The sequence below is a fragment of the Leuciscus leuciscus genome (genome assembly GCF_965113295.1).
Source record: "Leuciscus leuciscus genome assembly, chromosome: 23".
NCBI classification, from domain to species: Eukaryota; Metazoa; Chordata; class Actinopteri; order Cypriniformes; family Leuciscidae; genus Leuciscus; species Leuciscus leuciscus.
The window spans coordinates 5,504,417-5,514,881 of NC_138747.1; the positions used below are offsets into that span (position 1 = coordinate 5,504,417).

Genomic DNA, 10,465 nt, shown 5'->3' on the forward strand with positions numbered 1-10,465 from the left:
AAAGATGCAAGATAGAGAATAAAACTCTTTCATACAGCCAATTTAAAGTCATCTATTTGAATATCTGCAGTTATCAGAGTGAACTTGTAAAGTCGTAGACTTAACGGATAGTTCACCCAAAAATGAAAACGTTTTCATTATTTTCTCACCCTCACACTATTCCAAACCTGCATGGGTTTCTTTCTTCTGTTGAACACAAAAGAAGATATTCTGAAGAATGTCGGTAACCAAACAGTTGAGGGGAACCATTGACTTCCATGGGAAAAATGCTTGGTTGGAAGTCAATGGTGCCCCACAACTGTTTGGTTACAAACATAGGCCTACTTCAAAATATCTTCTTCAAAGAAATTCATACAGGTTTGGTACAACTTGAGGGTGAGTAAATGACAGAATTTTCATTTTTGGGTGAACTAGGCTACCCCTTTAATCCAGAAGGAGAGATTTCAATATGCTTACACCATGTAGCTAAAATACAAGTGTTGTGTTTCAACCACCACTAGATGGCAGCACAAACACAGATGTCCGGTTCCCGGATATATGGACACACACATTTTTTTTCTCCCTGCTTTTGCAAATCTGTTGGCACCGAATCAACGATCCGAAGGTCAATGCGCGATATTAGGCTCACACAGTCATGTCTGACACATCTCTAAATGAAATATTAGGACTCCGCAGTCACTCCACTAATTAAAAATGTTGCAAACCGTTGGGAGTGATCATACGGGCCTATTACACTAATAATAATTTCTACACTGATAAGAGCACGAACTTTGGTATTAGATTATGGGCGTTTGGCGGCTAACTTTGTTGACAAAAGTATCGAGCCTGGACTGTAATGATTTGAAGTCCGACTCATTTCTGAGAATCGGTTCTTTCGAACAATTCATTTAAAAGAACCGTATGAAAAAGCCATTATTTTACATTAAGACTAGGCCCTATATCCAGACCAGAAAAACCATTTTATGTAGTCTAAACATTTCGGATATATAGCACATATTACTGTTTATTACGTTTTTTCTATTAAAAAAAAAATGTGTTTATTGAAATATTACTGTAGGATTTGTTGCAGCCATGATACGGTTTCTGTGTGTTATTTTGTCAAAAAATTATCAGAATTATGCTTATGTAACTTACAGCTGCTATAGAATCCAGCTCCACCAAGCTGAGAAACCAGCTTCAAACCTAAAAAAGAAAATCAAACTAGCTGAGTTGGTTCTGGGTGGTCTTACCAGCTCACATCTAGCTTGACCACCTTGAGCTGGTCTAGCATGTTTTTTCCAGTAGGGCCTGTTTGTAAAAAAAAGAAGAAGACAAGAACATACAGAAACTAGCTAATATAATTTGCATCTACATTAAACGCTGCTAAATTCATTTACATCTTCCAGCTGAAAATGCTTTTCTTATGAAGTGATTGAAAAGATCCGACTCAAAAGAATGAATCGGACAACTCTACTGCAGTGATAGGCAGTCGTTTGTCCAGCCTCCATGAGATCATAATGCACCACAAACACTCTGAAACCCAGCTATTTAAGGACTGTTAGAAACGGATACATACGACCAAAGGAAGGATTATGGCTTCAGAAGAGATAGAGTTAAATGGAGATGCTAGCAGAGGTGATTCGGGAGAGGTGAGTGATTCTGAACAGATCGAGAACAAACGCATCCGCCAATGGGATATTAGTATAAAAGTTGAACCTATACTGGTGTCCATAAAATCCATTGGGGTTAGACAAAAATACATTGACCGAATAACACTCTTATGTCGAAGGGTTTGATTGAGGAGTCTGAACGCGTTTCTTTGTTTTTTGTTGGTCACTATAGTATGGGAATGAGGCTGTTCGTGTGTACATTTTCCAGTATAATCCTCCATACAGTAATGCAATTGTATGGATAAGTCTAACTGATGGGATGGGGGTAAATCTTGCAGGTCGACTGTCCGGGATGTTTGTTTTCCAGCAACGGAAAGTTGTGAGTGGCAACGAGTATTTGCTTACGCGACACAAAAGCGGTTTAAAGTTGAGAAACAAATCTCTTATTCATTACTATGGTGTTCCGCTCCACTGCGTCCAGACTCCAGACTGATGATGAGATCACCGGGCCGTGTAACCCTCAACAATATAGACTCTGAAAGACACTAATAAACTCTGTCAGTTGAGGCGACACATAACTCGCATTTAAAACGCGGTATAAATGCATTGGAATGTACAGCGTTGTCTACACAAACACACCATAACTGTTATGACACGAAAATAAGTAAATAGCCTAAATATTAACAAGAATAACATAGCATTATTCAACATAAGTCAATTCATAACTAACTTTATATCTCATCTCACTATATGAGGTTTTAAGAACGGAATTCCGAGAGTGAACATTTCCCTCAATATTTAATATAGCCTACTGAATGTAACGTTATTCTCTTTTATTTATATATATATATATATATATATATATATATATATATATATATATATATAAAACAAATTAGGCTATTTATTTATTATATAGTAGTTCCCACTAACTAGAACTTCCTACCTGCTACTACTAGAGTTGTGGGTATATTTTAGGGTAAATATATATATATTAATAAGGGAAAGTGTATTTTAAGGTTACCATTAATTAATGCTTTTCACTAAATTAAACTTTGAATTTTAATGTGTTGTTTTTACACTTATATTGATGTTTGCATTGAAAAGAAATCTGAGGTGAAGTGGTTAGAGCGACTAGAGCAACATCTTACTACCAGTGTTTTTTTCTGTCCAGCAAACATCCTGAGACACACAAAATCAAACATATCATCATTCCTGTGGGCAACACCGATGTTTAAGACATTGTGAGTTTAGGCAGACTGAAAGGGCAGTGATTTCCATGTGGCTATAATTTCTATGCCAAGTGGAAAAGACACCTCCACCTCCATCACACCTTTGGTATGATGTAATATTTGAGTAATATTATGGTCAACTGCACCACTGATTTTAATACTATAGTGCCACAGGTCTATAAATAGTCTACCTGCAAAGGAAAACAAGAAATTACATTCAACACATGAAGGTATACAGTTAACAGATGCAAGTATAATTGTGAATGTATTGTAGTTCTAGGTTTTTTATCCTATTGCAGTTACAGTACATATCACTTTGCCACATTGTAATGGCAGCTGTGCTGTTTTAAGCAAAATACTTCATCTGAGATAGTGAAGTGGTTCTAAATACAGTCTGAAAAACACGCTAAACACATACAGAAAAGTACATGTGGTAACTGCAATAATTCACTTTGGACCGCTACCTTAATTAAAATATATGCATTGTACACTGGTTTTTAACACCTCAGCAGTGCATTCATTTTCAATAATAGTTACAGAATGAATATATTATATATATTAACATTATGAACAGGGCTTTGAAAAGTGCTGAACTATCCTAGGCAGCCCATGCAAGTCATTATAATCTGCTGGCGTTGCCATGTCTTTATGTTTATGATAGCTTTATGTATGTGTCTGCAATTGTTTAATTTAAGTGTAGCCTGTAGAACTTTTCTGCCATCTCCGGCAGCTTACATAACATTTTGTTTTTTAATAGAGCTGCAAGATCCATAGCAAGAAAGAGGAAGAGACCCTAGGCTGTTATGCTTAGATAACTGGTTCAGTTTTCTCTGGAAGGGTGTTGTATGCGTGTCAGCAGGGCTTGACAACAACACCCGCCAACCCACCAAATCCGGTGGATTTCAGCAGTGGCGTGTAGCGCAGTCACTACACACTTTAATTGTTGTCTTTTAAAAATGAAATAATAAACTAAGTGCAATGTAGTGTTGTCAAAAATATAAATTTTTCGATACGGAAATATCTGAAATACTTCCAATACTCATTTTCTGAAACACTTCCAATACTCATTTTCCACAGAACATACACAATACCAGCTTCACTTTCTCACTCTTATTTCTCCGACAGCGAGTTACACTCAAACCCGCCTCCCCTCACTCACTCGTTTCATTTGCTGAATGAATATTGTTGCTTTTACAGCTTGAATTTCGGCGTGGACAGTCAAATACACTCAAAATAATATAAAAATGGCTGTCTTTGATGAGTATTCATGTAAACAGGGTCAGTTATGTTTTAAGTGAACATTAACAGTTGAGAAAGAAAACACCTGTATGATGGATCCGTGCGCCTGGTCTTAAAGTGACAGTAGCCTAATATACCTGCTGTCAAATTATGAGATAATATCAAAAATATCTATATGGCAGTTTTTCCCCATGGTATCAATGTCAAAATTGTGGCCAGTAAAAATGCTGAGTTGCTAATAACTTCGGAAAACCACTGGCCACAGTGGCTGGTGAGGTTAATGTCAAGCCCTGTGTGTCAGCATCTGAATGTTAAAGGGGTTTGTGGAAAGAGGGCAGCTGGACTGAACCACTCCCAAAGTCAACACTTGTCCAGCACTCCACCTAAGAGCCGGGACAACATTTGGGTATGCAGCCAGTTTAACCAATGGCGAGACATTTTTTGACATTTCATAAACTTAGTAGTCTGGGGGAGTTCATACATTTTTGTTAACACTGAAGATGCAAGTCTGCTTACCAGCTGGTGAGAGTCAAGTAACACAAAGCAGACGTAATAATGTGACACCAAAAGCACGTAAGAGCAGGCTCACACCTGCAGCCTGACCTCTCCTTCACCATAGAGAAGAATAATGCTTTTGTGTTCACAGAGCCGCATTAGCGAGAGGCATACAGAGCTCTTCCTCTTAGTGTTCTCAGAAAGGTAAATCTCACGGATCACATGACCAGTTGTATATTATCTTGTTTAAAAAGAAAGAGCCCAGTTTTGGCCAAGCTTTAGCTGTCGGACAGATGGCCTCACATTTGACTCTAGGTCCTGTGGCTGTAAAACAAGCCCAAATCATCATCCCTTCACCACAGTGCTGGACCGTTGGTTTGAGGTGTTCGTGCTGATATGCTGTGTTTGGTTTTTGCCAAACGTGCCGCTGTGCATTGTGGACAAACATCAAAAGTCTTGTCTGTCCAAAGGACATTGTTCCAGAAGTCTTGTGGTTTGTTCAAACCTAAGCTGTGCTGCCATGTTCTTTTTAGAGAGAAGAGGCTTTCTCCTGGCAACCCTTCCAAACATAGGCCTACTTGTCAATACATTTTTAATTGTACTGTCATGAACTACATGTTAACTGAGGCGTGTAGAGTCTGAGATGTAATTCTTGTTTGTTTGTTTGTTTGTTTATTTTGGGATTTCTGGGAGTATTGCACGTTCTGACCTTGGGGTGAATTTGCTGGAACATCCACTCATGGGAAGATTGGCAACTGTCTTGAATGTTTTCCACTTGTGAATTATCTTCCTCACTGTAGAATGATGGACTTCAAATAGTTTGGAGATGGCTGTATAACCCTTCCTAGATTGATGGGCAGCAACAATTGCTTCTCTAAGATCATTCTAATATCATACCTGACTGCTACTTACTCTCTTAAATCTGGCTGTACTTAGTTTGTCACCCATGGCTTCTCCATTTTGGCCTAGTTTTTGTTAAATAAATAATGACATGGTGTCATATGTCATGTGTTGTTGTTCATCTGAGGTTGTATTTACCTCATTTTAAGACCTGCCAAGGACTAGATGATTTTTTTTATTATGTCCTAATATGTAAAACCATAGAATTCAATAGGGTGTCCTAACTTTCCTTTCATTTTCACATGACTATACAGTATATGTATAAATTAACATCGATGAATCGTTCCCAATAAAATCTATAACATGCATTTACAAAATAGATTGGGTTTACTGCAAACTTAAAGGAAGTTTTAAGTACTTTGTGCCTTTGTGTTGTTTCTAAGAACGGCCCTTACCAATGGTAAAATAACTATTGTTATATATAACTAGTCCAGTGACTCTAATGCTTCATAGTGTAGTGGTTGAACATCACAGAGAGGAATTCTAATCTACCAAAAAGAAGCTTTAACAGGATAAGAATTCTTACGTTTTCGTTTTCATAAATAGAAAATTCTACTGGAATGAAAGCTTTAGGGAATTAGTTTGACTTTTGAAAAGTTTCTGTGGTACAGAGGTTTCTGTAACCCTACCAGTGATTTTCAATATCCCATGCACTTGTGTTTAAAACAGAAGGAAGGAAATCATGTCAGGGTCAAATAACTGCTCACCCCTTCCTTTCACACATGCCACAAACATCTCTTATCCTGAAGAGAAAAAACAACTGACTTTCAGTTCCCTTTAAAACGGAGAAATGTGACCCATTACAGCAATTCATCTATGAATAGATGGGGTATTGCAGGGCAAAAGACATTGCGCATAAGTCAAATTCTATGCAAATTATAAGTCTCCAACAACCATAATCGATTTAAGTATACTGTGATCTATCTAATAGGGGCATGTTGCTTTATCAAAATCGTGGTCCTCAAACAATATTTCTATGAAACTGTCAAAGCCTACACCCTTAACCGAACCCTTGAATCAGAGAACAATATAAACAACATAAGTCAATGATAATGTTTACTAACTTAAACCCTAAAATATGTTTTTTGTTCCATAAAAGGATATTTTCCCGACTAGGGTAAATCATTTTGAACTGTTTGCAAACAGGGTTATCATTATTAACTTAAAAAAATAAATAAAAAAATTATAAAAATACAAATCTGAAATAAATTATAAATATTAGATGAAAACATTTGAATGGGAAATGTTTGGTCTTGCATACCAGAAAACTGAAATAAGTTTAAGTTGAAGCAATAGAATTGCTGTAAATAAACTGGAAAATGGAAATAAATAAGAAATAAAAATAATTAAATAATTATTAATATTAAAAAATGAATACAAATTTAACTAACTTAGTTAATGAAAACTGAATATATAAAAATATAAGCCAATTGAAAATATTAGCAAATCTATACTAGTATAAAAATGATTCTAAAATAACACTGTTTGCACATATTATTTTCCCCATCTACCTCTGTAAACATTGCATGATGCTCACGTACTCATTACCTTGTCTGTTAATAAGTAACATCACATGTGGGTTGTGTTCAGCGTCCTCAGAACAGCCGCTGGTCAAGGAACAGGAACACCCCAATTAACATGAACAATTACGCCAATAAGAAGAGTGCAGCGGAGAGCATGCTGGATATAGCCCTGCTGATGGCCAACGCATCCCAGCTGAAGACCGTCGTGGAGCTGGGACCCTCGTTCTCCTTCTACACCCCTCTCATCAGCCTCATCAGCATCTCCCTCATCCTCCAGATCATCGTGGGGGTCTTGCTCATCTTCATAGGTGAGAGAAGCTCATCCAAACAGAGAACCCAAAATATAGAGACAAGAATTAATACATGATTAGATATCCACCTTCCATAGGATATCTAATCATATATACACTCTCTCTCATATATATACTGTATATATACACACACACACACACACACGTTTAAGACCATAAGAAACCATTTAAATGAAACCTTTTTAAACTGGTTGTGTAGTATGTAAAGCAGTATGCAAATATTTCTTTTTGTGAGTAAATTTACTTGCTCTCATGTTTTTCCAAACCCACATGACTTTGTATGAACACACAAGAGACGTTCTAAGGAATGTTCATGCTCTCCTCCATAGATTGGAAGTGTTAAGCTCTAAAAAAGGACAAAAAGAAACATGAAACCATGATGAAAGTACTCAGTACAATGTAGACACTATATTCCAAGTCTTTTGAGATCATTTGATAACTTTGTGTGAGGAAAATATACAAATTTAAAGGGATGGTTCGGAGTAATTTCAACCTAGGGTCCTTTAAACCATGACCTGGAGCCAAACACCCCTCCCCTCCCCTCCCCTTGGTTGAACATTAATAAAGGGGATCTATGCATTTTTTTTTGTGCTTAATTTACCTTAACTGAACAGCTTCGGAGTCATTGGAATGGTTATATGACTTTTTTCGGGTTGAATGGTGGCCGTCTCACTTTCCTCTAGTACATGTGAGTGGAAAAAACACCTTTGCAAGTTGCAACTTTGGGCCGGCAGGACTTTTCCCAAATCAAAGAAGTGACCTCGACGTCTGGGTTAGCGGTAGCATAAGCCATTAGGCAACTGTTATTTAAATAAACTCCTGATGTACTTACAAACTTTCCAATGCCTCGTTTTATGAGTATAGAACGTATTTGTACTACTGTATAAGTTTGGTACCATTCTGGGAATTATTAGTGGGGTAATTTACCAGATACAACCTTGGATCCATTAGCGCCTGCACTAAGCCATCCGGCTGATATCTCTAAATAAGCTCTAACTTTAATAATGTTCAACCAAGGGGAAAAAAGCTTCTGGGAGGAGGTGTTTGGCTCGAGGTCATGGTGCAAAGGACCCTAGGTTGAAATTACTCCGAGCCATCCCTTTAAATCATTATACAATCAAAATTTTGCTAAAAAAAAACTCTATTTCTAAGAAAGAAAAGTTATACAGGGTTTCGGGTGAACTTTTCCTAACATTTGGCCATTCGATCAAATAATAATATCTAAAAGGAGATTACAGTCAGTTAGTTTCATTGAATACATAGCATTTCATGTGCACAGTATACATACAGTACTGCATAATAAAATAATATAATAAAACCAATAAAATAGTACTACGTAGCAGAAAGGTTGTAATACATTTAGTATTTCATGATGCTTGTATCAGGTGGTAAAAAGTTTCCCATTAGGAATGCTTTTACTTTTACTTTTATCCACATAGTGAGTAAGAGCAGATAAATCACTTTGTTGAGAAAGAGGTTTGGACATAATTTGAGAAATATTACTTCCTCTCTTTTCAACTTAAACAGCATCCAGCCTCCTGTTTCTAGCAATCATAAACTGTCTGGTACTTCCTTAAACGCAACTCTGTGCTTTACAGTGGAATCCATTGTTAACACAATCATCTTGTAATCGGGGTAAAATAGGCTTAATTTTTAATATTGAAGGTTTTACAGTAATCATGAAGGTTCTTTTGAACTTGAGCAATGAGTAAAGTGTGTGATGTTGTAGATTTTGACACCATATAATTATTTTCCAGGCCCGAATTTGCCCTTTCATTTTGCCCTTTCAGCTGTTGAATCAGTTTAATAACCTTTTATTTTATGTAAAAGTTCTGAATTGCATAATGATCTGCTGTTGTTGCTTTTGTTCTGCAGTGAAGTGGAATCTGAATGACTCAAGTAAACACTTCATACTGAATCTTCTGGAGAACATCACCACAGCTCTCGTGTTCATCATCGTAGTAGTAAATGTTTTCATCACAGCATTTGGCGTCCAAAGACCAGAAGAGAAAAAATCTTAACAGGCAATGCTGGTCAGGGTTTCCTACTGGTATATATATAGTTGGACATTTATTATCAAAAATTATATGTAGTCATGAAGTACTCAAATGTGCCTCTATGTAAATATGCCTTATGTTTTACATGAAGAAACTTTGTTTTTACTCCCAGAAATGAGACGATAACAGGTTAGATAATATAACTTGTGAATCAGAAATTCTGATGAAAACATGTAATTTTAAAAATTGCAATTACATATAATTGTTATATGGGTAATTGTTTAATTACATAATGCACTGTAATGATAAAATTGGAACAAAAATTCTAATAGAATCATTACTTTCTGACTTACATATGTTAATTCCCAAAGAACAGCCAAACAATGGTCCATGTGACACCTTCAAGCCTGAAATGAACAGTAACACGTCACCTCACACGTGACCTTCATACTGCCTACCTGATGATAGTCTCCAGACACTGTATTAGCGGCCTTTAGGGAGGAGATGTATAGATTCATTTATGTGTGGTTCAACACATTGCAACTCTCTCGCACTGCACGTTTGGGGTTGTTTCTACTTTAGAGGCCTTGCTGCATGAATAAGAAAGTAAGGATAAATTGCTTAAGAATTTAGATCCAGAAAGGATCTTTTCTCACAAACTTCAGTACCTTCACTACACAATTATCTTACATTTAGCACATTTTCTTTTATTAGTCACCCAAAAAAGTAGCTTTGTTGTTGTTCAATTTGTAGCCTAATGCATGTTGTCTGTTTGCATTGACTATGTAAGAGCGCCCTCTACTGACTAGGATCTACAATGTCCTTTTCTTTCAAAAATGTAATGCTGTTTAGTGTTTTCATATTTGTTGTGATTATTCACGATCAAATGTTTATATATTTCTTGAACTTTTTGTACATTTTATATGGATATCATTTGAATAAATGACCAAAGATGTTTTTCATTTTTAGATATAACAGGATTGTGTCATAAAAGAAAACCAAATCATGAAACATAAGTGCATTTAGTCATTATTACAGTGCAGAGATCCATTGTAGAGCTACTTACAGTTGCCGCCACGTTCATATTGCACTCTGCTTCTGTATTAAAGGGCAAAACATTTATTCTGACATCAATGGAAAAAAATACTACTACTTTTTGTGTTTGTTTTGGTATATCAA

The 10,465-nt window shown here is 36.4% G+C and overlaps 1 protein-coding gene across 1 annotated transcript; it reads left to right on the forward strand.

The window, feature by feature from the left end:
- Positions 1–1,467: 1,467 nt before the first annotated feature.
- Positions 1,468–10,254, forward strand: ninj1 (ninjurin 1). Its single transcript, XM_082156027.1, has 3 exons — positions 1,468–1,628; positions 7,046–7,286; positions 9,165–10,254. Exons 1-3 carry the CDS (start codon positions 1,572–1,574, stop codon positions 9,308–9,310), a joined length of 444 nt encoding a protein of 147 aa, XP_082012153.1. The 5' UTR covers positions 1,468–1,571; the 3' UTR covers positions 9,311–10,254.
- The last annotated feature ends 211 nt before the right edge of the window (positions 10,255–10,465 follow it).

What these genes read in the sequence shown, in the direction of transcription:
- ninj1 (XM_082156027.1), top strand. Translation starts at nt 1,572, where the DNA reads ATGGCTTCAGAAGAGATAGAGTTAAATGGAGATGCTAGCAGAGGTGAT. An exon ending in GCAGAGGTGATTCGGGAGAG is followed by an intron (nt 1,629 to 7,045) that starts GTGAGTGATTCT and finishes GGTTGTGTTCAG; the next exon opens with CGTCCTCAGAACAGCCGCTG. An exon ending in GGTCTTGCTCATCTTCATAG is followed by an intron (nt 7,287 to 9,164) that starts GTGAGAGAAGCT and finishes TTTGTTCTGCAG; the next exon opens with TGAAGTGGAATCTGAATGAC.